The sequence below is a fragment of the Erpetoichthys calabaricus genome, chromosome 12 (genome assembly GCF_900747795.2).
Source record: "Erpetoichthys calabaricus chromosome 12, fErpCal1.3, whole genome shotgun sequence".
NCBI lineage: Eukaryota > Metazoa > Chordata > Cladistia > Polypteriformes > Polypteridae > Erpetoichthys > Erpetoichthys calabaricus.
Window position 1 is genome coordinate 8,253,647 of NC_041405.2, and position 26,364 is coordinate 8,280,010.

The 26,364-nt window shown below is 38.9% G+C and overlaps 1 protein-coding gene and 1 long non-coding RNA gene across 2 annotated transcripts; both read right to left on the reverse strand.

Moving 5' to 3' along the window:
• Positions 1-6,320: 6,320 nt before the first annotated feature.
• Positions 6,321-11,985, reverse strand: LOC127529822 (uncharacterized). Its single transcript, XR_007936443.1, has 3 exons — positions 11,701-11,985; positions 11,090-11,212; positions 6,321-6,761 (listed from the first exon to the last, which is right to left on the reverse strand). It is a non-coding gene; the product is annotated as an uncharacterized LOC127529822 (long non-coding RNA).
• Positions 11,986-12,220: 235 nt separating this feature from the next.
• On the reverse strand, positions 12,221-26,056 carry LOC114661809 (cell adhesion molecule 3-like). The gene is made up of 4 exons (XM_051934894.1): positions 25,998-26,056; positions 15,866-16,204; positions 13,996-14,289; positions 12,221-12,249 (listed from the first exon to the last, which is right to left on the reverse strand). The coding sequence occupies exons 1-4, from the start codon at positions 26,032-26,034 to the stop codon at positions 12,221-12,223; spliced, it is 699 nt and encodes a 232-aa protein (XP_051790854.1). The 5' UTR covers positions 26,035-26,056.
• Positions 26,057-26,364: the final 308 nt, after the last annotated feature.

The window sequence follows — 26,364 nt, forward strand, 5'->3', positions numbered from 1 at the left end:
TGTATGTGCTAATCAAGAGCAACACGGCACCACTTAATTACATCTAAAGTTCTATCATCCTTGTCTGAAATATCCCAGAAAATGTTTGTTACAGCAATATATATTTATAGGTTTAGATTTCAAATCGAAGACAAGAGAAGAGAATGAAAACAAACTAGAAAATACAAAGCCCTCCGGAGTTTATTCCATGACAGTTTGGTTGGAGTGACCTCACCATCTTTCCCATTAATGAACTTCTCAAAATGCCACATAGACTCTTAAAAATAAAGATGCCAAAGTGGTTTTTCAAAGAAACACCCAAAAGAACTATTCACATGAAGGTCCCAGAAACAACCTTTAGTTATTTAGATCCATAACTGGTTTCACAAATAACCATTGTAGATATAACAAACAGGGCATATATAAAGAGGTAGGGAGTTCTTTGCTGAGACCCCATTTAATAGTGGAAATCAAGAAAAAAAAAAAAAAGACAACGTAGCTCAAGTCCAACATGGCCACAGCCACATTACCCTAAATTTCTCACTAAGCAGACATGGCTGTCAAAAATTAAATAACTGAAGTTTCAATGTGTTTTACAGCCTCTAGTTCTCCAAAGAGGTGTAGCAGCGCCATCTCTTGGCGACTCTTAAAACATTTCTGTCTCTCCGTCTACTTGTTCCTCTTTTACTATTCATCCACTTACTTATTAATATTCACAACACAGGTTGTTGGTCCATCTCACTCTTACATTTAATTTTAAAATGAAAAGTCTTATCATTGATAATAAAAATGTGAAATGAATGGCCAGTGTATAAAGACATTTTCATATTATGGCTAATTCATTCCAACTAGACTTGCTGCACATAATTAACTTGACACTTCATGTCCAGAGGTTCACGCCAGTTTTTAACTGATAGATAGATAGATAGATAGATAGATAGATAGATAGATAGATAGATAGATAGATAGATAGATAGATAGATAGATAGATAGATAGATAGAAAGTATACAAGAACAGGGTTGGGGTACCACAAAGGTATGCCCTGTGTAATAAGCAAAAAGAAAAAAATAAACAGCAAATAAATAAATAAATAAAAATAATACATTTTATTTAAATAGAACTCTTCTCATACTCAAGGTGCTTAAAATGACGACATGGGTCCAAAAAGAAATGTTGCAAGGGATCTTTATAGATATTAGTCTCTCCTGTTGCTTTTGTCTTTAAACTCAGATGCGGTTTCCGTGAATGAATGCTGACTCCCTGTGCAGATTTCCTTTTAATTTGGTCCAAGATGGATCAGGTGGGGCTTCTGGTTGGTGAGAGGCTGAGTTACATCACTCTGTGGATGGATCTGTCCTGGAGGTTAAAGAGGAGAAGGTGCTACTGACAGTGTCCTGTCACACTTGGGAGACATTCTGCCCATATCACAGTCATGTAGTTGTCACCTACCCACATGTGTCTGACAATATTTATATGTATGAGGAATCTAGAAAATTACTAAGTATAAAATGTACTCTTAATCTGTAAAGATTAAAAAATGAGAAACAATCATGAGTCAGGTCTTGGTGTTGATTTCTGCATGTTGGATTCTTTCATATTCTTCTCTTTCTTCATCCTTTCCCTGTGGCTAAGTGTTTTAATTACTCTTGTTTTTGTTTTTGGTTATTTAAGTCTCTCAGACCTCCCATTTTGTAGATGCTCTATCCCAGTCACCTAGCCTTCACAATTTGGCTTTCGTCAAAGTCACTTCTGTCCTTACGTTTACCTGTGATAGGTGCCATTGTAAAGAGATCATCAAAGTTATTCACTTCACCTTTCAATGGCTTGAATCTTGTGATTAATTGGTGTAATTAAATTTCAGTTAAAGCAGTAACCAGTTAATCACCTGTGGTGAAATGATTACAAGTCAACACCACTGAGTGTTCCTTTGCCATCTCTGACACTTTATCGATTCCATGCTGGTCTGGTGGCACATGGGATATGACATCACTAGATTACTGAATAAAGTGGCCACTTCATTAATTTATATTATTATGATGACTATGTCCGAAAATATAGGATGGACTCACTATTAGCTTTCCTAGTTTAACCATAATTCTCACAAAAACAATCAACATTGCTATTGATCTGACAAATCAAAAATACAGGAGGATTCTGTATTGGGACTTCATTTACTATTGGATTACTTTTGAGCATATCCTTTTTCCCTGTTTGTGCTCTTTGAGTATTTTGGAGTTTCAGAGCATTTTGAAAATACGCTTTAATTTTTATAATACAATACAATACAATACAGTTTATTTTTGTACAGCCCAAAATCACACAGGAAGTGCCGCAATGGGCTTTAACAAGCCGTGCATCTTGACAGCCCCCCAGTCTTGACTCTCTAAGAAGACAAGGAAACCCCCCCCAAAAAAAAAACCTTGTAGGAAAAAATGGAAGAAACCTTGGGAAAGGCAGTTCAAAGAGAGACCCCTTTCCAGGTAGGTTGGGCGTGCAGTGGGTGTCAAAAGAAGAATACAGTATAAAATAAAAAGTTTTTTTTTTTAGAAGTAAAAAAAAAAAAAAATGTAGAAGTACGGAGCAGAATTTAACAGTAGATGATGTCACATAATAAGATTTGGATATTTTTAGAGTCCTGGAGACCTCATCCATCAAGCTGCCTCCCCCATTTGGCCATTCCATGGCTGAAACAGTGCTGGGCCAGCCAATCCGATGAAAGGACCCCTCTTTCCCGCGATTCCTGCGATCCTCCATCAGGGATGACTTTACCTTAGGCAGGCAAAACAACTTGGCAGGTGGGCCGTGGCAACAAGTGACACATTTGAGTACCGAGAAGAGAAACAGAAAATGTGAGGGTTAGTATCCAATTCTAATATCATGTTACTTATGTTTTAGTGCTAATGACTAACAACAGAGATGCAGTCTGTACAGTTAATCAGCAGCTCTAGTCAGGGTGTGCTAAACTGAAGTAGTGAGTCTTCAGCCGGGATTTAAAAGCTGAGACCGAAGGGGCATTCCTTATAGTAGCAGGCAGACCACTCCACAGTTTAGAGGCCCTGTAACTAAAAGCTCAACTTCCCATTGTTATTTTATTAATCCTTGAAATCATAAGCAGACCAGCATCTTGAGATCTTAATGTGCGCTCTGGTTTGTAAGTCATGATAAGTTCAGACAAGTAAGCCGGACCTCGGCCATTTAATGCTTTATATGTTAAAAGGAGGATTTTGAAATCTTCCCTAAACTTAACCGGGAGCCAGTGTAAGGAAGAAATGGAGTTATGTGTTCATATTTTCTTGTTTTTGTAATAATTCTTGCAGGTGCATTTTGGATTAACTGGAGGCTGTATAAAGAACAGTTTGAACATCCAGTGAAAACCGTATTGCAGTAGTCAATCCTACTAGAAATAAATGCATGAATTAATTTCTCAGAATCCTGTTTATTTAGAAAGCGCCTTAATTTCCTAGCATTTTTTAGATGGAAGAAACATGTTTTGGACAACTTTGTAATATGCGCTTTAAATGACATGCTAGAGTCAAAGATAACTCCTAGATTGCGGGTTGATTCAGTAAAATTAATTGGGATTCCAACTGAGTTAAATGATGAGAAAATATTGTTATGATCAGCATCATTCCCTCCAACAATTAACATCTCTGTTTTATCTGTGTTTAAAGACAAGTAGTTCTCATTCATCCACTCCTTTAATTCGCTAACACAATTAATTAAAGACAACATCAGAGAAATTTCATTTGATTTAAATGAAAGGTATAACTGAGTGTCATCTGCATACGAGTGAAAATTAACATTATGTTTCCTAATGAGAGATCCCAGTAGAAGCATGTAAAGTGAAAACAGTACAGATCCCAGTACTGAGCCCTGCGGGACACCATATTGAACTTCTGTGTATAATGATGAAGTCCTGTCAGCACATTTCTGTACATATTGGAATCAATTTGATAAGTAAGAACTAAACCAAGCAAGCACAGTGCCTGTAAGCCCAACATCATTTTCTAGCCTGTGTAGTAAAATAGAATGGTTGATGGTGTCAAATGCTGTACTTAAGTCCAACAACATAATTACAGTGGCATTTCCTTCATCAGAGGATATCAGAATGTCGTTTACAACCCGCGTTAGTGCCGTTTCTGTACTATGACCAGTGCGAAAACCAGACTGGAATTTCTCAAATAAATTGTAATGTGTAAGGTGTGACTGAAGCTGACTGGCAACTACTTTTTCTAGTATTTTAGAGAGAAACGGTAGATTTGAAATAGGCCTATAATTATTTAGTATGTGTGGGTCTAGGTCTGACTTTTTAAGTAATGGTTTAATGACGGACACTTTTAGTGCATCAGGTACTGTGCCATGCAATAATGAACTATTGATAATGTTTAGAATAGGCGCTGCAAGAACATCCATTGCACTTTTTACTAGTTTTGTTGGCACTGGATCTAGGGAACAAGTAGTGGGCTTCATTTTAGAAATTAAAGTTAAGACTTCCTGCTCAGTTACAGGATTAAAATTACTAAAGTGCTGAATGCAATGTGAGGCAGGGTCTGTTAAGCTAGTATTTGGTTTGTACTGTGATGCAGAGATCTGGGATCTTATATTTTTAATTTTCTCATTGAAGAAGTTCATAAAGTCTGTACTGCTAATATCTGTTGGTATTTTGCACTGTTGATCTGAATTTCCATTTGTTAATTTAGCCACTGTTCTAAACGGTACCCGAGGATTTTTATTATTGCTATCTATTAATGTAGAATAGTATTCTGAGCGAGCTTTAAAGAGGGCTTTTTTATATTTATTAACACTCTCAGTCCATGCAATTTGAAAGACATGTAGCTTTGTTGTTCTCCATCTGCGTTCCAGTTTTCGACACTCTAATTTAAGAGCTCGAGTGTTTTCATTAAACCAGGGAGAGTTTCTATGTGCTTTGATCACTTTTGTTTTATAAAGATTCATTGTCTGCCGTTTACTTTTTACAGACAGAGGTTTATGCTTATCCTCTCCCTGTAAGATCACTGGTTAATCTATTTTAGAAATTACAATTTTGATGCCAGTTTAATTTTGGGGGCTTGCTCACCTGTGTATAATTTGTATGTTTTCTCTGTGTGTTTTTGGAGTTTTTACTTTTGACAGTCCCATTTTCCTATGAGTGTTAGTCTGTGTGTGTGTGTGTGTGTGTGTCCTGCAACATTCTGATGCCCTATCCACTGTTGGTTCTCACACTTGATGCTGTCTAGATATCCACCAGATCCTCATGACCCTGAACTGCATAAGCAGATTAGAAAATAGATTGACAGACGGCTAAGCAGTGGAGCGTAATGTCATAGATCAATGTTGAAAAATGCAATCATCTTTGTCTCTTGAAAATCTGCAACAGCGACTTGGAGAAAACAATTGCTACAGTTACCTGCATAATGCTTCTCAATGATCTGATAAATCATGGCATAAGATACCTAGCAGCATAGTTGATGCTACAACCTGCTCTTGTACTATTGACAGATTTTGTGAATTTTTGGGTCCCACCTTGCATATAATAAATGTGGCGGTCGGCTGAGGGTTGTGCCCAGCCGGGATGTCTAGAAGCACCGGGAGAGGGACTATACCTCTCTGATTTGTATGGGGGCCACAGGAACTAAGCATGGAAGCTCAACCCTGTAGGGGCCCGTGGCCACCCTTAAGGATCTCTGACCGTCAGCACTTCCGCCACACCAGGATGTACCGCAGGAAGATCGTCAGAGGGCACCTGGAGCATGTCTGGGTGGGTATAAAAGAGGCCGCCTTCCTCCAGTCATGAGCCGGAGTCGGGAGGAAGAGGACAAAGCTTGGGAGAGAGGAAGAGAGGTGGTGAAGAAAGGAAGGTCCATTGGAAGGCCCGGATTTTAAGGGTGTTTGGTGCAGGGGCACTGTGTGCTGTGCGGGACTGTGTTGAGGACTAATGTAAATAGTGTAAATAAACGTGTGTGTGTTTTTTGTCAGATCTGGTTTGGTTTTGTCGGAATGAGTCACATGCAAAACTGCCTTCAACTCTCTAAGATTATGTAAATGAAGTCTGTAACTAAAAACAGCAGAAAAAGTCACGCATGCGAGACAGAATTGGGTACCAGTAATTCTTTTTTATCTGCTCTGCTAACTGTACATCTATATTGGTTTGTGCTTTTCTGTGAGGGTTTAACAGTTGTGTTAAAGTCTGGTTTTACTAGTCCCATTAAGGTCACAATGTTCTGTCCAAAGATATCACAAACATACACTTTAATGAAAGAAACTTATAAAAGTAAACTTGTGGTGATATGATGGAAACAAATCCAAAAAGCAAAACTTGAAAATAAAACTTCATGCAGTATAGCAAAACATCTGTAAAATATATAAAATTGCTTTTGAAAATAATCTCAACAAAATACTAACTGAAAATTTAAGTAACAACATGCTTCCAAATAATGAATATTACATGTAAGGTGACATTTTACAGAATGATTAACACTTCTTAGGCCAGGAGGCAACAGAGGAGAGGAAAACGTAAAAAGAAAAAATACAATTAATGTACAATATGAAGAAAATAAACATCTTGACCCCTTCAGGTTCTTTCTAAAACTATAAATGTGGTGGATAAAGACCACCTGGCCATCCAACGCCTCCATGGGCACTCTACACTGGGGATACATTTTCCTGACTGAAGCAGGGTCTTGAGAGAGTCTGGCGCTGGGGTCTTGTTGTCTCTTGTTGTGTTTATTCTGAGCTCCCATTCCAAGAGATTGCTCAGTGGATGTATTGACACACCAAAGGTCTGCAGCAGGACAATGACAGAGAAAAAGAATTGAATGAATTAGTAGTGGCTGCTCAATGCCAAACCAAAATGTATTTAGAAGATTTTGCTGTTTTATTCAAAATATTCAACTGACATCTTGACTCATTTTTCAACATATAATACAAATATGACAATACCGACAAATAAGAATAGCAATGGAAATGTCAGTGATGCTCTGAAGTACAAACTATTGTGACTATAGAGCATAAAAATACAGTATGAATCAGCATTCACTGTGCAGTCTCACAGAAAAGCAGATGGTATATTGGCAATCATGGTTGCTTCACAGCTTCAGTGACTGGTTTGAATAGCACCTCAGACACTATCCACATGACGTTTTCACATTCTCTCTTTGACTCTGTAGAATTTCCTTCCATTACTCAGATTTTTCTTCCTTTTGTCAATGACAAACTTTCTAGGACAACTGATGGCTCTAAATTGGCCCAGAGTGCACAGGAGTGTACTCTCCAGTGCACTGGCATCCCATTAACATTTACTTCCTCATACTACTAGGAAAGGATCCAGCTTCCATGATTCTAAATCCAGAAATAGGCAGTTTGACAATTGTCATCAAGTGAAAACTAGCACCCAACCCTCGATGAAGCAGGAACCCATCATAGTACCAACTCACACATACTGTACATACACTCAATAGAGGGCCAGTTTGGAATTGTAAATTCACTTAACACCCCTCCATGTCAAGTCATTGAGAATGTGAAAGGAAAAATAGAGTCCCTAGAAGAAAACCCATAAAGACAATGGAGAACAGAGAAGAATATGAAAAATACAAAGCAGACAAGAAATGGGAGCAGGCTTCACATAGATCTCTGGATCAATGCTGCAACAGCAACTTTAAACACCGTGCCACCATGCAGTAAATGATTTTTACTGTGATTAGAAGCAGTTTTGGGGTAACAGACAAGATCCCAGTTAGAGGAGGTCTGTACCAGAGATCTTCTTTAAGTCCTTCCCTCTGTGATCTGGTTATCGACGTGTTGAGTCGCAGGATAAAAGACCAACCCCCCTGGTACATAATTAGGCTTTTTCTTGGTGACATTGTGTTGTATGGCACTAGAAAAAAGGAAGCTGGAAGAATGGCGGTTTATTTTAAGAACGAGAACTAAAGAAAAAAAAGGAAGAAGCCAGAATGTATGAGGTTTTATGAGGAGCAGGGTTCAGAAGCTAGCCCGCAGGGAGATTTCTTGAAAAGAGTGGATTAGTTTAAATATTTAGGATCAGTGGTAGCCCATGATGGAAAACTAGATAAGCCACAGAGTGCAGGGTGGATGGAACAATTGGAAGAAGGTGTCACAGAGTATCGTGTGATCAATGAATTAAGGCAATATAAGGTTTATAAGATAGTGGTAAGACCAACAATGTTGTATGGAGCTGAGACATGGACAATAAAGAGGGTGCAGGAGAAGTTGGATGTGGCAGAAATTAGAACGTTGAGATGGATGTTTGAAATTACAAAAAAGGACAGAATAAGAAATGAGAAAATCAGAGGTACAACAGAAGTGGGAGAGAAATCTAAGATAGTAAAGGAAAGTAGGTTGAAGTGGTATGGACATGTGATGAGGGGAGAGACAATGAGTACGTGGACGAAAGAACAATGGCCATGGAAGTACAAGGGAAGAGAGAACGAGGGAGGCCAAAGCGGAGATCAATGGATTGTGGTGGATTGCCGGCTTCCTATTCCGGCCCTCACCCCTAGGCCGCCAGGAAGAGCTCTCCCAACAGCGTGGACGTGCCCCGAGTTCCAGCAGGGCCTCATGGACTATATAGTTTTTATACACAGCCCTGCTGGATACCTTGGAGGCCACCGGGAGTCGCTGTAGGGGGGCTCGTGGGCTCGTATGTGCCCTATAACCCGGGAGTACATCATGGTCACATGACGGGAAGAAACGACGTGCTCCCGGGTTGAAGAAAAGGACTTTTACCCTGACCTGGAAGGAATAAGGAACTGTGGGCTGTTGGGCAGGAATACCTCCGGGTCAGGGTGTATAAAAGGACTGTGGGAAAGCCCAGACACGGAGCTGAGCTGGGAGGTAGGGTGGCAAAGTGTCTGGGCGAGGAGGAAAGAGTATTATTGTTAGAGTGTTTGTTATATGAGTAGTGTGGAGAGGAGGGTGCTTTGTGCACTGTACCGTAGTACAATAACCTGAGGGTTCAAGAGGTGGAGCAACGCTTCTACTGTCCAAGGATAAAGTAAAAGAAGATCTGAAGGAAAAAGGTCTGATCGGTGAGGAGGTGCAGGACTGAGCTGTTAATCAAGCACATCGCTCGCACATAGAAGTTGGAAGAGATGAAAAAGAAGATGAAATGATATATGTGCATTGATTTAAGGAGCAAGCTGAAAAGTATAATGTGTCAGAATATTCAGCTAATCTGGCCTGACAAGGCCGATGTGCTGCTGAACTATTGGCATTCATTGCTATAATTTGCCTTTAGAAATAGCACAATTCTGTATTTTGTTTTTGCTAAATTTAAACTATTAAAAAAGAAATGATATCTACTTTAAATAAAAATGCTAACTGCCAGATGAATCCACCATTGTGGGTTCAAACTGCACAACTGGATGCTGTCCCTGTAGAGTTCTCCGTGTGTCTACACAAAGTTTCCTCCCCGATTGGCAACTCCAAATTGGCCCCAGTGTGGGTGACCGATTAGGCGCTGTTCATTGCTGTTTCCTGTGACCCTCAAATGGGCTAAGTGATTTTAAGAATGACTATGACAAAGGGAAGGGGGCAACTTATAAAGTGCTGGCTGAGTCTATGCTGTACACTGTGACCTGGTGGTTAAACTGCAGTGTCACAAAGAATGTAAAGATAATTGACATGTTTTAGTTGTCTTCACTACAAGTTCTTTTCACGTTGTTACGCCGTCTTCATCACAAATCACATAAATCATGTAATCTCAAAGCTGATGTTCAGGGATACAAAGACACCTCACTGCATTGAGAACAGCACTTTTTTGCTATTCATGACCAATGCATAATGTGGCTTTTAACAGAGATGGCTGGAGCATTTCTGATGCACTAGGAGAAGCTGTTAATTCCCAAGTGCTGATTGTACAACCTTTTCTATGATATAAGAATTTCAACAATTTAGGATTATTGCAATTTTTCACTTTTATACATTTTCACCAATATAACATTTTATTTGGAATCTGGAGAAATCAAACTCCATAATCTGCTTGGAAGGCTGAATTATCAAGCTTTATTACCTGGAATGGAGAGTCATTAATCACAATACATTGGTTGGAAATTGTTCTAAAAAGTTAGTTATACACAGATTTATCAGTCAGTCATCATCCAACCCGCTATATCCTAACACAGGGTCATGCTGGAGCCAATCGCAGCCAGCATAGGGCACAAGGCAGTGAACAAATCCTGGACAGGGCACCAGCCCACCACAGGGCACACACACGGGACAATTTAGGATCACCAATGCACCTAACCTGCATGTCTTTGGACTGTGGGAGGAAACCCACACAGACACGGGGAGAAGATGCAAACTCCACGCTGGGAGGACCTAGGAAGCGAACCTCAGGTCTCCTAACTGCGAGGCAGCAGCGCTATTCACTGCACCACTGTGCCGCCCACACAGATTTATTTATTGTCAAGAAAAACTTTAGTTTGAGGTGCTGTTCAATTTTTTTGTAAAAAAAACATTCTCTTATTTTTATATATTATAGATGCAATTAAACATGTTGGCTTTAAGCTGGGGGTAAAGGCCTTGAAAAATATTAGTACATTTGTATGAGAACATGCAGCCCATCAGAGCTCACCAGGTCTATCCACTTAATTCTCCCAAAGAGGCAGGATGTTATTGTTAAGGTAGACAGAAATACAGGCAACATTTTAATATATGAACTCCTTGTACAGTATTATAATACTATATGTAAGGAGAACAATATTCTAACATTCAATAATAATATCTTACCACCACATGTTAAATGCCATAAATGATATTAAAGGATGACTTTCTCCCCCAAGTTCTAGAACAGAAATGATCAGGAAGCTGTTGTATCTGCTGTGCTGCTTTGCAACCTTTTAAAAAGATGCAAATGTCTTTACTATCTGACACTGTGCAGCATACACTGTTACATGCCATATATCACATAATGTATCCAGTGCTACAAGTTCAAAGTGTTCAACAGGCTGTAGGCTGTTTGAAAGATTCTTGTCAGTCATTCTTCATCCTAACAGCTATCAAACTTTGTACAGTCAATAATTAAAAGTCTCCTCTTCAATAACAAGACTCATCCACTCCATTACAACAAAAAGTAAAATGATAAGAGCGTACCTTGCAAGTAACTTCAATTTTAACGTAGACAGCGACACAACACTAGAAGCAGTGTAGTCAGTACAAGTGGGGAAGTCAGGGTAAAGGCACATGTAACAGCCCAGTGTAGACGCTTAGATCCATCTGTTTTAAAAATAGGAATTGGAAAAGTGAACCCTTATGAAAATGATATATATTGCGATATATTGTATACAGAAAATATTTAGACAGCTCTTTCAATGTAATTTACCTAGAAAGTAGAACCAGGCAGCACTATTGGAGGTCAGATAAAAGGGGAAGATCATAATACTCTGAAAGCATGAAATTGTGCCAGAAAGTTTTCTACTGTCATGTAATTTGATGTGCAATGCGCTTTCTAGTTGTGTAATCAGGCGATGAGATCAGCCATTGCAGTTGCTGAGTTGGGCATCCCATTTGACTAGAAGTCAAGCAGTGGACACTATACATTCTGTAGGTTTTCCACAATCTCCTGTGTGCTGACAAATTTTAAACAAGCCTTGGTCTACGAAAGCCAGTGATATTTTTTCTTTATGGAGATTAGCTGTGTGGAACAACGGATCTAGACAGATTCACAATCACTCACCCTCTTTTAAACCAAATCAATTTCTTACCTTGAATTGTAATAGGGACACATTCAGTTAGCAGTCTTTCAAGCCCTTCTATCTCTGCTTCACACAAAATCTTGTTCTTCTGTTCTTCTTCCTGCCCCTTCCCATCTGTATTTTTCGCTATGAAGGTTGCTTCGCACAAACATTCTTTTACTCCCTCGCACTCCAGTTCCCTCAAAGCCCAGTCATTTTTCCTCCACCTCATGTCGACCCTTCTCTTGAGACAGTCATTCAGCTTGCAGATGATGGTCTGGTCCTCAGCACTTAGCAGAGTCGTGGGTGACACTTTCAGCTCTCGATGTGATAGATTGGACAGCAGAGAAATGTGTGAGTGAAGTGAAATACACTAATAGACAACTAAAATGTAACAGAATGGTTTCTAAAGAACAACCTGAAGCAGATAAAACACCAGAAGGATCCCAATATATTTTAAAAATGAAAGTGTAAATAAATAAAACAGAAAAAAAAGGATAAGTAAAGGGAGCAAACACAGCATACTATTGTCAAACCAATGTGATTAAATTCAGTGTTGCCAGGGGTCAGAGACAATTCCTGAAACATTGGAAACAAGGCAAGAACCAACTCTGGACAAGGTGCCAGTTCATCACAGACCCTACTCACACACACCCAACCAAAAGGGGGCAATCTGTAATAATAGATTAAATTAACACCCACATTTTGTGAATATTGGAGAAAAAACAGCATACCTGGAAAAATTCAGACATGGCGATAAACAGCTAACTCCACATTAAAAATAACCAGGCATAGAGTTTGAAACCAGGATGTGATCCATGAGATGACTGTACTGACCAGTACATTGCCATATCTACCTTAGATAGATAGATAGATAGATAGATAGATAGATAGATAGATAGATAGATAGATAGATAGATAGATAGATAGATAGATAGATAGATAGATAGATAGATAGATAGATAGATAGATAGATAGATAGATAGGGACATGTCACATTTGATGGCTTCTCAAGCGATATTCAACTGTAGTGTTTATTCACATAATGTTAGTGAGTCAGAGGCACTCCCATGAAGCCAGTCACATAATGTGACATGGCCAGCGACTCACTCCAAATTCAAAATAGTTTTAATTTTGTCTTAGAGGTGGGCACAGTGTGCCCGAGAGCTGACAATGAATGAATGCTCAATCAGAAGTACACTACATAGAAAGCAACAATGAGGAACAAGGAGTGCAGGTGTTTTGGAAGAGAAGCTTGTCTGTCTGATGTTTCATGTTTTATGTACCATGACAGAAGGGAAAAAATAAAAAAGGCAGATACAGTATTATGTCTAAATTTGCTGTACCTGTTAACCTTTTCTACTGCACCAGTTCTGTCAGGCAACACAGTATTGGGTGCCAGAAAAAGAGATGAGCATGGTTGTGCTGGAAAATCAGCATACAATCACTGAATGGGGCAAATGTCCAGTGATTTGAAGTCTGTCACGTGTGTGTGCATGGGAAACAGCGTTAAAGCTTAGGTGATAGTAATTCCCTGCCCAGACAGGAGGTGGCACTGTGTACTAGTGACCTCTCTTCTTCCCCTTCTGCAAAAAGAACAATAGACACTGTTCCATCTGATGTCACGTCTGGGGTATGTCCATTTGGACCCACTTCTTCCTCCCAGAATGCCTGAAATCTGGAGAAACCGCCATCTTGGGCAGTCTACGTAAGACAACCATCCAGATGACTCATTTCTTTGCAGTTTACACGTGTTTCTTTTCAAACCTTTAATTATAATTATGCCAGGTTGACAACAAGGTGCCCCAAACTTTGACCTTGTCCTGCTTTTTCACTTACAAGTCATATAAACAGACATAGTGTGGTGACAAAATCAGCAACTGTGACCAGTAAGTCTGACATACACAATGACTATAAATTGCGTAATCTGCTTTAACTGATCAGCTGGGTGGCTTACTCAATTATTCATAAATAACTGTTCATTTCTCAACCATTTTCTCAACAAATCCCTGGATAGCTTTTATGCTGTCAGTGAGACTGAGTCCCAGTCAAGAGAAGCTTTTGTGAGATTTATTTTAAGGGCTTCTGTGTGGTCAGTTCCAAAGTCAGGACACCTGCTATATCAACTGACTATATCTATTATATAACACCTTCTATCTATCTCATTGATAACAAAATGAAAATATATAGAGCACCATTCTACTTAATGAAATACCTTTACCACCTTCTAATCGGATTCATTGCATAATTGGGCCTCTTATTTCTTTCCTCCTTTCTACATATGGAGAACCCGTGTGTTAATTTGAAATATGAGGCCTGACTTACTACAGGTATGAAGATGCTCCACAAGGTCTTTTTTCAAGGACTCATGGGTCACTTTACATGAGACATTTGTTCCAATGTCCTCATCAGTTGATGTGTAGTTGTAGCGCCTCTTGGTACTGAAGGTGCCATCGGGATTGTTGTGGTAATCCAGGGGCTCCTGCAAATCAATAGGCTCAGAGTTTCTCAGCCACTCAATAGAGATGTTTCTAGGATAGAAGCCTTCAGCTCGGCACTCCAGTGTGCCTGAATAGTTCATCACCAAGAGAGGAGGCATTAGGGAGACAGTTGGGGAACCTAAGAAAAATGGAAATTATTACAGTGACTACTTGGCAGGATAGATAGATAGATAGATAGATAGATAGATAGATAGATAGATAGATAGATAGATAGATAGATAGATAGATAGATAGATAGATAGATAGATAGATAGATAGATAGATCATTTCAACTGTAGACCTAATCCAGGTCTCCAAAATGATAAAGCAGATCCATCAGAATTCTTTCACCTTAAGGGTGGATCGCATGCTTGAGGACACAAGTGAACATTAAGAGAAAGTGCATTTTGGACTGAAGTCAGGAGTAAATTCTTTATGTAAAGAGTTGTGTGAATCTGGAAGAAACTACTGAGACAGGGAGTTGAAGCAGAAACCTTGAGAACCTTTGAGAAGGATCTAGAGGAGACAATGGGACAGCTTAGCTATTAACTAAACAAAAAGGCTTGATGGACTGAAAGGTCTCCTCTCATTTGTCAAATTTCTTATGTACTTCTTTTTTTAAAAAAAATAAAACTCAGACCACCTTTAGCATGCAGCATTATCCTAAATAATCTCATGCCTTGCTGGGTGAGGTTCATGTGACTAGCAGTAAGCAGTGTCATAGCAACCGGCGCACAACTATGAACAGCAAGAATAAACAAAAATAAAAACAATGCAATATATGGTGTTTTTTTCTTGAAACATTATGCTGTCATTTGATCTCATCTATCCTATGTCTTTTTATTCCACAAGTTTACCATCCCAAAAACATCTGACTCCATAATTTCCCAGTCTGTCAAGGACGCTAATATCATGTCCAAAGGTTTATTGTAAGCCGGCAAGAAGGCCAACAAAAGCTAAAGGATGTGGTTGGAGACAAGGTAAAGATTTGTTATCAGAAAGACAATCAGAACTACATAGCCAATACATTGGGGCGAAGACAAATGTGAAGTCAAAGATAGACCTGATGTTGAGATCACACAAGAAACCTAATGCTAGGGCCTACTTGTGATAAAGCTAACTACTGCTAATATTTTTGGAAGTTTATATTATTTCATATGGGGTACTGAAACTGCCACATGCCACCATATTTATACATGTGACATCATTAATTCTGCCTCTCACAATAATGTTAATGGGATCATGCCGATATAAGAACAGATATGAGTATCTGAAGCAGAAACATTGAGAATCTTTAAGAAGAATCTGTGTGAGATATTGGGACAGCGTAGCTATTAGCTAAACAACAAGGACTTGATGGACTGAATGGTCTCCTATCGTTTGTCAAATTTCTTATGTTCTAACAAAATGGCATCAAGTAAATTAAAGGAAACATAACGGTAATTAAAACAATGCCCTCCAAAAAAAATTAACAGTGAAAACTGATGTCGGATATTCCCCACATTTTAAAAACTCCAACCTAAAGAAAAATAAACAATTGAACATTCTGTATATTAAACAGTGTAAAATAATGCATGAGTGTGCTCTGTAATGAACTTATATGCTGTCCAGGGTTGGCTGAGGAGTTGTAGCTGATGTTGCTGGGATAAGCTCTCGCTTCCAGGAGATCCTAAATCCTGATGAAAAGAACAATCAAAGTTGCATTGCGTACTTACCTAATACTTTAAGCTGCACTTTGCCTTGATGTTGTAATGGAGTTTCATACACTAGCCATTCGTATTCCCCTTCATATTCCACTGTGATATTTCTGAGGTGCAGCGATGCGTTTCCGTTGCGCAGATCATTTTCTTTTAGTAATCCCATGTGACTGTTGGTCACTTTCTTATCTATAAATCTTGCTATCTCAACACCATTGTGTTTCCAGAATACAATGACATGTTTCAGAGTGGGATCTTCTTTAGACAGACTGAAGAAACAAGACAACTGAACATCTGTATAGAGATGTGCAACCACCTCATCTTGGGGAGTATAGGCATGAAAAGACTCTGTGACCGCTGAAATAAGTTAAATAAGATTAAAATTGGACGACGAGGAAACTAAATAAAAATTCAGGTTATCAAAAACTCCACAAGCATTATTTTTTAAAAAGCAAGAAATTCAAGAAATTTCACCCAGTAAACAAATCCTTGTCTGCTACTATATGTGGATTTTTATAAATTAAAACAGGGAGCTCTGAAACATACTGTAATTGTAGATCAGTAAGTTAAATAATTCAGATTTAATTAGACTGGTTGAAACAACATTAAAGTCATGAAGTTGGGAGAACAAAAGAAGTGTCAAGAGCTGTAAAAGGTGTGGTAAATCATGAGCTTTTAAAGAATGTTAAATTAGAGATACTTGGTTTATTTCCCAGAACAAACTGTGGTCAAAGCGTGAGTCAAGTGGTTCACAAAATGATACTACTGACATGAGATCAAAATGGCTTTCATTTGCTCAAATATGAAAATTTACTTTCACTTCCTTATTTATAGGCTGTTGCCCGACATCTGTGCTACTAAATATATCATTGAAAGATTCTGAGAAATCGACTAGATTACTGTAACGCACTCCTCTCAGCACTACCCAAAAAAGACATCAATCGTTTGCAACTAGAGCAGAATGCAGCTGCTAGAATCCTTACCAGGAAAAAAAAATCCGAGCACATTTCTCCAGTTTTGATGTTGCTACACTGGTTACCTGTGTCATTCAGGATTGACTTTAAAATTCTGCTTATGGTTTATAAAGCCTTAAATAATCTCGCCCCATCTTATATATCGGAATGTCTGACGTCTTATATTTCAAATCGCAATCTCAGATCCTCAACTGAGTGTCTCCTTAGAATTCCAAGAGCAAAACTTAAAAGAAGTGGTGAGGCGGGCGGGTGACCTTTTGCTGTTATGCACCTAAAATCTGGAATAGCCTGCCAGTAGGAATTCGCCAGGCTAATACAGTGGAGCACTTTAAAAAACTGCTGAAAACACATTATTTTAACATGGCCTTCTCATAACTTCACTGTAATTTAAATCCTGATACTCTGTATATCCAATTCATTATAATAACTATTCATTCAAAATCTGTACTAACCCCTACTCTCTCTTCTGTTTCCTTTTCCGGTGTCCTTTTGGTGGTGGCGCAATCTACTCAAAGCACCATGATGTTCCAACAATGATGGATGGATTAAAAGCCAGAAGTCTGCATGACCATCAGCATCAAGTGACTCTGTGAGAACCCTAACTACAAAGAGGACTATTTCATTTATGTTAGGTAGAATGCCCAGAGGGGACTGGGTGGTCTCGTGGCCTGGAACTCCTACAGATTTTATTTTTTTTCTCCAGCTTTGTGGAGGTTTTTTTGTTTTTTCTGTCCACCCTGGCCATCGGACCTTACTCCTTTTCTATGTTCACTAATGTTGTCTTATTTTAATTTCTTATTTTGTCTTTTATTTTTCTTTTCTTCATTATGTAAAGCACTTTGAGCTATTTTTTGTATGAAAATGTGCTATATAAATAAATGTTGTTGTTGTTGTTGTAAATGAAGTGAAGCATGAGGAACGGGTTTAAAGCTACCACTATGAAGCACATTCTTGAGGATGGTAACGAGGTTTAATTCCTCTTTTATGAAATTCTTGTTTGCTTGTTATTCAAGTAACTGTTCTATCTCCAGTCTAACTAGTCTTGGTTACTGTACCAGTTTGTCTTAAATTTGCAATTGTGTCATCCTGGACAACCCATCAACCACTAAGGCAATCCTTTGATTCCATGTGACCCGTGCCACTCAATGTTTCTGCTGTATCAGAACTGTTAGACTGCTCACTGCTATAGTATCTTCATGGCTGATGGGTTATTTTAACTAAAATCTGGGACTTTGAAATGCAAATCTGTCAATATTAGATTTGAATGTTAGTAGTTTTTCACATTAGGACAATTTAGATGAGAACAGGCCATTCACCCCAACAAAGCTCACCAATCCTATCCACTAAATTCTTCTAAAATAACAACAAGTCAAGTTTTGAAGGCCCATAAAGTCCCACTGTCTACTACTTGGTCACTTATTCCATGTGTCTGTGGTTCTCTGTGTAAAGAAAAACTGTGTGAAATTTACCCTGAACAAGTTTCCAACTGTGTCGCTTGTGGAACACCACTCTTAATATCAGCCAATTCTGGTAGGGTTCCTCGCATCATCACCCTCTGCTTCCTGTGTCTGAGCCAATTCTGCACCCATCTGCACACTACACCCTGTACTCCCACTTCATTTAAGCTGATGCCCAACCTCTCATGTGGCACCTTATCAAATGCTTTCTGAAAGTCCAGATAAATAATATCATAAGCTCCACTCTGGTCGTATCCTTTTGTTGCTTCCTCATAGAATTGCAGCATGTTGGTAAAACACGACCGTCTGAACCCATGCTAAATGTGTTTAAAATAAATACATAACAAAAACATCTTTTGAAAAACATAAATATCTTTAACAAAATAAACAGGGAAACTGTAAAGTGGAGTTATGCTGACAAGTTTATATTTTATGGGGTCATTATTGCAATGTGTACAAAAAGTGTGGAGATGGGATACGGCGTTAAGCATGAATGTAAATCACTGGGGAAAGTAGTGAGTAGTGAGTAGTTATGAGTGAAACAAGTCATGTGAAATTGAATTTGCATGCAAAACTCTGTGTTTTCTTTAACAAAGAAATTAGCAAAATAAAAAAAAATATGTTTGACATACACACAATTGACAAAAAACAAAAGGTGTTTTTGTTTTCTTGTTTGGAAGCAATATTTTATGCTTTAATAGCTGTACAAGCCCGTGCTGTAAAAAGCCCGGGGTCCTAGAAACTATTGAAATCGTCAGAAAAACAATTGAAATGTAGAGATGTCAGGTAACTGAAAGTAACTACTCTGGGCATATCTCTCCTTCGGAGATTTCGTTTTGCCGACGTGCTTGCCTCGCTTGTGTATTAGCAGCAGAAGGAAAAGTAAAAGGGATACCGTTTTGCCGAATCGCTCGTATCGCTTCTGTATTAGTGGCTAAGAGAGTGAATCTTTCTTCGGAGGCTTCTTTTTGCCAATGTGCTCACCTCACTTGTGTATTAGCAGCTAATCGTGAGTTTGTTTCCTCGGAGGTGGAGCCCTTACCTTGACTCTACCTCTCACTTCTGGGCCAGACAGACACACACACACTTCCACGTGTAGATGTTTATATATAAGATTTTACATGCATCTGACTTTCATTTAGTATTTAAATAAATATCCTGAAGGATGAAAAAAATCACCAGACGTATTCATATGATTTGAGATTTGAGTACTCCTAGTAGGGCAGAATGGTGTGAGACCTCTAAAAGACCCACAGAACAAGCCAGGAGCCCTCCCTTGCCTGCCCAGAAATAGGTCTCACCTCAGGCAGCATGACTTCAAACTTTAACGGACTGTTTCCAAAAACCTGAAAGCAGGTTTTGGATTCAAACATTCAAAGTATAGCAAAAGACTCCAAGATTCTTCAAAAATATCTTGCAAGGAAGAACAACCATAAACACTCTGGTTTGTAAAGATGACCTGAACAAGTAATCTATCTATTATAAAAAGAAATCCTGTCCTGGAAAGCAAAAAGCAAGTCTACGATACGTGATCTTCTCGGGAGACATTTTAAAGACCCGCGAGACCAAAGATACGCCCTACTTACAATCTATCAAATAGGACAATAGGCAGCAAAACATTCAGTCTTGTGAAGGATTTGAGCACACACAGATCCAGGGCTCTCAGCGCATATAAAGCGTATAAGGACAATACGTTATAAATGAAATGTTGACATATAAGCGAAGAAGAAAGCAGTGCAGAGAAAAGAGACTCAAATGCGTTGGACAGAAAAAAGAGCAAAAAAGAATAATCGAGGTGCAAATTCAAAAAATAAGGAAAGTAATTATCAGCCCGGAACAAGTGGAATCGAAAAAAAAAAGCAAGTCCAGTCCGGCTCAGAATTAAATAACAATGAATAAAAGAAAGTAGAACTTCATAAAGACGTTTACAAACGTTGGCGCTAAGCACATGCAGAGCAGGTTAGAGACTATGAAACTAGGGAATTTAGAAAGGCTCAAAAAAAAAAAAAAAAAACCGTTGGCGCTATACACATGTGGAGAAAGTTAAAGGATATGAAAGTAGGAAAATTAGAAAATATAAAAAACTAAAGAGGGCAGCACGGTGGCGCTGCTGCCTTGCAGTTAGGAGACCTGGGTTCGCTTCCCGGGTCCTCCCTGCGTGGAGTTTGCATGTTTTCCCCGTGTCTGCGTGGGTTTCCTCCGGGCGCTCCGGTTTCCTCCCACAGTCCAAAGACATGCAGGTAAGGTGCATTGGTGATTCTAAATTGGCCCTAGGGTGTGCTTGGTGTGTGGATGTGTTTATGTGTGTCCTGCGGTGGGTTGGCACCCTGCCTGGGATTGGTTCCTGCCTTGTGCCCTGTGTTGGCTGGGATTGGCTCCAGCAGGACCCTGTGTTCGGATTCAGTGGGTTGGAAAATGGATGGATGGATGGAAAAAACTAAAGCTCGCAGTAGCGCAAACAAACAAACTGCCTCATTTAACTACGCACCAGTCTAACTTTGGTTTTGCACAATAATTACTACACTATTGCACCTTAACACTTAATTCTACTTTATTCACATAATTTTACTTATTTATTATGTTCTACTATACTGTTATCTTTCAATCTATGACTTTTTGTTAATCTAACTGATATTCTTCTAACTTTTGCACAGTTTTTGATAAGCGGATCAGGATGCATTTCACTGTATGCTATCCTGTATAACTATGCATGTGACAAATAAAGAATCTTGAGAATTTCAAAAACGAAGTTTACCGCACATGCATTTATTGGTTACTTTGTTCATGTATATATATTTATCTGCTTATTTAAAAACCAAAATTTACCCCAGGAGTCAAAAACGTTCTGTCTAGCCCTTGTACAAAAACCTAGACAAAAGCTGGGGTATCACTTTGGTAACCTCATGTACTTTTGGAACTGTGAGAGGAAAATAACACGACTTTACAGACAGGAGTCCAATGCAGAACTCTACTTACTTTTTACTTTGTAAAAAAAAATTATTAACTGCTGATGATATAGATCATTTCGTCTCTGCTGAAATTCCAAACAGAGAAACCTATCCTGACCTCATTAAAAAGATTCAGCATATTGGGACACGCAAGATTACAAATATTGTATTTACAGAAGTTCTGAAATGAAAGTGAAACTAATGAAATAGCAACAATTCAAAGAGAAAAACATCTTAAAAGTGTGTATAAGGAAAACCAAATACGGGGGTTGGTGAGTGAAGCGAGCAGAGGGCAAAGCCTCCTAGTCTTTTTAAATTAAAATATCTGTTACAGTAAGAACCAATTATCAACAGAGCAAAAATTAATTTGCCTAAAAGCAATCCGAAGCAAACACATCCTAATACACATCCATTAGCAAAAATTAAAGAGAGAGTAGAAAAATTCAGACAAACCAACAACTCCAAATCAAAAGCAACAGTTACACAAAAACACATCTAACCACACTCACTGAACTGCTGCTAGATCTCTTTTTATGGCAAACATACAAAGTCAGAGGGAGGACCCACAAATATAGGGAATTTAAAGAAATAGTCTGGAAGTAGCAAATGATAAGCAAAATGAATTGAAATAACACAAAAATATGAAAAACAATAATCCAAAACTGACAAAAACAACAATAAAACAGAAAATAAAAATAAGCCTGAGAATAACCCTTGGCTACAACAGAACACTCATTTTTTGTCATATGAAGGTATTTTGTTAAGCCGTCGCTTTCTTGTTCTGGTTGTATTTCCTACAATGAATACCCACTTTGCCAGTTATGATGACACTCATGATAACTGCAATCCTAAAGATGCATCAGAAACAGAAAAGAAAACTGAGCACTCAATGGCACACAAAGTGTTGATACATAATTTGTGAGGGGGAGACAGTTTGGATTTCCATGTAGTGAGTTTTCCTACTTTAAAAAAACACAGCACTGTGCACAATGGTTCATTTTGGTTTGTCTTTGTGTGGCGAATATGTGGCATGTCACTTTTTTAAAAAGCACAGTGCTCTCCTAAAGCAGTGATGAGAATGAGAGGCATAAACAAAATTTATTTTTCCTGCAACGGATTTACACAGCTGCAGAAATCAGCCCAGAAAAACCATATACGGGTGAACAAAGCTTTATGGAGAAATATTCCTCTGTCTTCCACCACAACAAGCCTTTAACACTCTTAAAAAAATGATTTTCAGTGAGTTTTGTGTTTTTCAAATAACCCGCTATATCCTAACACAGGGTCACGGGGTCTGCTGGAGCCAATCCCAGCCAGCACAGGGCGCAAGACAGGAATCTAACCCCGGATAGGGCGCCAGCCCACCACAGGGCACACACGCAGACCAAGCACACACACACACAATTTAGGATCACCAATGCACCTAACCTGCATGTCTTTGGACTGTGGGAGGAAACCCACACAGACATGGGGAGAAAATGCAAACTCCACGCAGGGAGAACCCGGGAAGTGAACCCGGGTCTCTTACTATGAGGCAACAGCACTACCACTGCGATTGATTGCAAAACAAATTATCGTGTCAGTTTTGGAAAATTGAATGCAAATCGAAATATTTCTGTTTTGCTTATCCCTGTGAAAGAACATAGCCTTCTCATTGTGCCATGATCACACTTTTTGTCTTTTAAATGTCCTTCAGTGGTAAGATTGAAATCTGATTAGAAGTCTCTGCCTCATCTGATATAAAAAGCTGAATGTGTGTTTGTTTGTCAGATGTGTAAATCCCAATCATTGAAACTGTCTAAAAGTTTGCATGGATTCCACATTTACACAAGGGAAGACCATAGGCTAATTTTCATTTCTGATTTATTTAGTGACTGAATCTGTGCTTTACTAGGGTGGTTCTCCTAGGAGGCATTTTACGAACAGATATATAAAGCCGCTCCCCACAGTCATTTCAGTCAGTGAAATTTTGGTTTGGGGCAGTATTTTTCCAGCCCAGGTACAGTAGCTGTGGATACTCCTGCTAGCATTCAAAACATTTCTGTTACAGTACAAATACAATTTAGTACTAGACCCCCTTGTTGTAGAAATATGCAGAAACAATATAGCATAGGCACAGAAACACAACAGACCCAAACGTCTTAACAAAGCAATGACATTTATAATAAATATTAATAAATCCAGAAAAAAAGTAAATCTTATCGAAGAAAGCGCTATATAAATGTAATGAATGAATGAATTATTATATCTAAGCCTGGCATGTATTGTTTCATGTACAGTTTGAACTATCACATAGGTTTAGACTGACATAAAGTTTATTTTTGTACATGGTAAGATGAGGCCGACTACTTGTGTACTGGACCCCATCCCCACCACACTACTTAAATCCTGCCTTCATGCCATAATCCCGACTGTTACAACAATAATAAACTCATCCCTTGACACTGGCTCCGTGCCGCTCACTTTTAAAATTGCTTCTGTAACCCCAATGTTAAAAAAGTCTGGTCTTGATGCTGACAATCTTAACAATTTCCGGCCTATTTCCCACTTACCTTTCCTATCAAAAGTTCTTGAGCGTGTTGTAGCTTCCCAACTCACCAATTACCTAACCTCTAATAATTTGATGGAACCGTTACAGTCTGGTTTCAGGGCGCGGCACAGCTGTGAAACTGCTCTGCTACGGGTAACCAATGATTTGCTTATGGCAGCAGACTCTGGACAAACTAGCATATTAATTCTGTTAGACCTCAGTGCAGCATTTGACACTCAGGTCAGACATGACATCCTACTGTCCAGAATGGAGAACATGCTGGGTATCTCTGGCACTGCCCTTCAGTGGTTCAAGTCCTATCTGACTGATAGGCAAGAGTTTGTTAGTCTTGGCAACAGCAGATCCAGCTCAGCGCCAGTCACACAAGAAGTCCCTCAGGGCTCTGTCCTCGGTCCTCTGCTTTTCTGTATTTACATGCTTCCCCTTGGCCATATTATCCATAGTTATGGATTGGGTTATCATTTTTGTGCAGATGATACTCAGCTCTACTTCAATGTTAAAAGTGGAACTTCATCAGAGCTTTCTCAGCTCACAACCTGCCTTAGTGAAATTAAAACCTGGATGGAGAAGAACTCTTTAAAATTAAATTGTAATAAAACTGAACTCCTGCAAATTGGGACTAAAATGCAACTTAATAAAATGAGCTCCTTCCCAGTCCATCTTGGCGGTGATCTCATCAGACCTGCCTCTACTGTAAAAAATCTTGGTGTCATTTTTGATTCCTCCCTCACTTATTCCGCCCACATAAATCACATTAAGAAACTTTCTTACTTTCACCTCAGCAACATATCCCGTGTTCGCTCCTTCCTCTCCTTCTCTAATGCTGAGAAACTTGTCCATGCTTTTATCACATCCCGTATCGATTATTGTAATTCCCTACTGGCAGGTGCTCCTTCTAATCTTATTTCACAGCTCCAGCTTATTCAAAACTCAGCTGCAAGAGTCCTTACTCGAGCCAGCAGCAGCAAGCACATCACACCCATCCTGCTCCGTCTTCACTGGCTCCCTGTGTCTTACAGAATCAAATATAAAATCCTACTAATAACCTACAAAGCTTTAAATAACCTCGCGCCAAACTACATAACTGACCTTCTCCATCACTATGTGTCTGCCCGCCCACTAAGGTCCTCTGATTCTGGTAATCTTGTTGTGCCCCTGACTAATCTACACTCCATGGGTGACAGCAGGGCCTTCAGCTGTATAGCGCCCAGACTCTGGAATGACCTACCAAAATTAATCAGGTCAGCTGACTCCATGAATTCTTTTAAAAAACAACTCAAAACTCATCTGTTCAGGAAGGCTTTTAGCTCAACTTGACTTTATTACCTTTCTCTCAGTTTACTTCTCTGTCAAGATGCTCATGTAACCTGTGTGTGTGCGAGACCATCAGTTATGTTGTCTGGTTTTTTTTTTTCAGAATTTACTGTCTTAATCTTCTTTATTTATTATCTGGTTTGTACAATGCTATATACTGTATATTCTGCCGTTCTTTATTATATTCTGTAAGTGCCTTGAGCATGGGAAAGGCGCTATATAAATAAAATGTATTATTATTATTATTATTATGGTCTGGTACACAGTGTATTGTAAATTAAGAAACACTAATACTATCTCCTGATAATTTGGCACATCTTAGGATTTATCATCATTTATTATAATTAGTAATTTGCCTTCCTGCATCTTTCAGGGAGGTTTTTATTCTTGGTATATGGATAACTTCTTCTTCCTCTTTTTTCAGCTGCTCTTGTTAGTGGTTGCCACAGAGGATCATCTTGTTCCATCTCTTCCTGTCATCCTCATCTTGTTCTGTTACCCCCATCACCTGCATGTCCTCCCTCACCACATCCATAAACCTCCTCTTAGACCTTCGTCTTTTCCTCTATCCTTAGCCTCCTTCTCCCAATATACCCAGCATCTCTCCAAACCAATGCAATCTCGCCTCTCTGACTTTGTCTCCTAACCGTCCTACCTGAGCTGACCCTCTAATGTCGTCATTTCTAATCCTGTCCATCCTCATCACACGGTGTAGATCATTTCAATGCATAAAGAGATTTTTCTGTTGGGATCACAGTATTATTTTAGATTTGACTACTTTGCATTAGAAATATCTTACATTTACTGTCAAATTCAGTGAGACTATTATAAATTTGTTACAAAGTTCTCTGTATAAATAAAAGTAAACTAGGAAAGAGGAAAACAAAGAAATCACAGCAGTCCTACCTGGCAATAAATAAAGCAAAACAATCAGCTTCTTCATCCTCCAGCACAGTTTTGTACCTTCTGTGATTCACAGTCCTTTCAACAAACTGTTAGCTGTGAAACCCTAACAGTTTGGTATTTTATAAAATACCAAACCGAAACTAAAACCGCACCTCAAAAAGAACAAAACAGTCATAGTCCAATCACATGGCAGGATTTATCAAGATGGGCATGTCTAATTCGTTTCATAGTCAGCATAAATATCTTAAACTTGACAACACTAACCCACTTGCTAATTGAAAATTGAAAATCTGCCAGCCATTACACACTGATGTCATCATTCTCCTTGCATTTTCTTGTTTCATACCTTCCAGGCAGAAACATCTTA

Bases quoted from the DNA above. Each gene is read 5' to 3' on its own strand.
- LOC114661809 (XM_051934894.1), bottom strand. From the start codon at position 26,034: ATGAAGAAGCTGATTGTTTTGCTTTATTTATTGCCAG. The intron at 14,290-15,865 runs GTAAGTACGCAA...CATTTTTCTTAG, and splicing joins AGTGCAGCTTAAAGTATTAG to GTTCCCCAACTGTCTCCCTA. The intron at 12,250-13,995 runs GTAAGTCAGGCC...CCAATGTTTCAG, and splicing joins GGAGCATCTTCATACCTGTA to GAATTGTCTCTGACCCCTGG.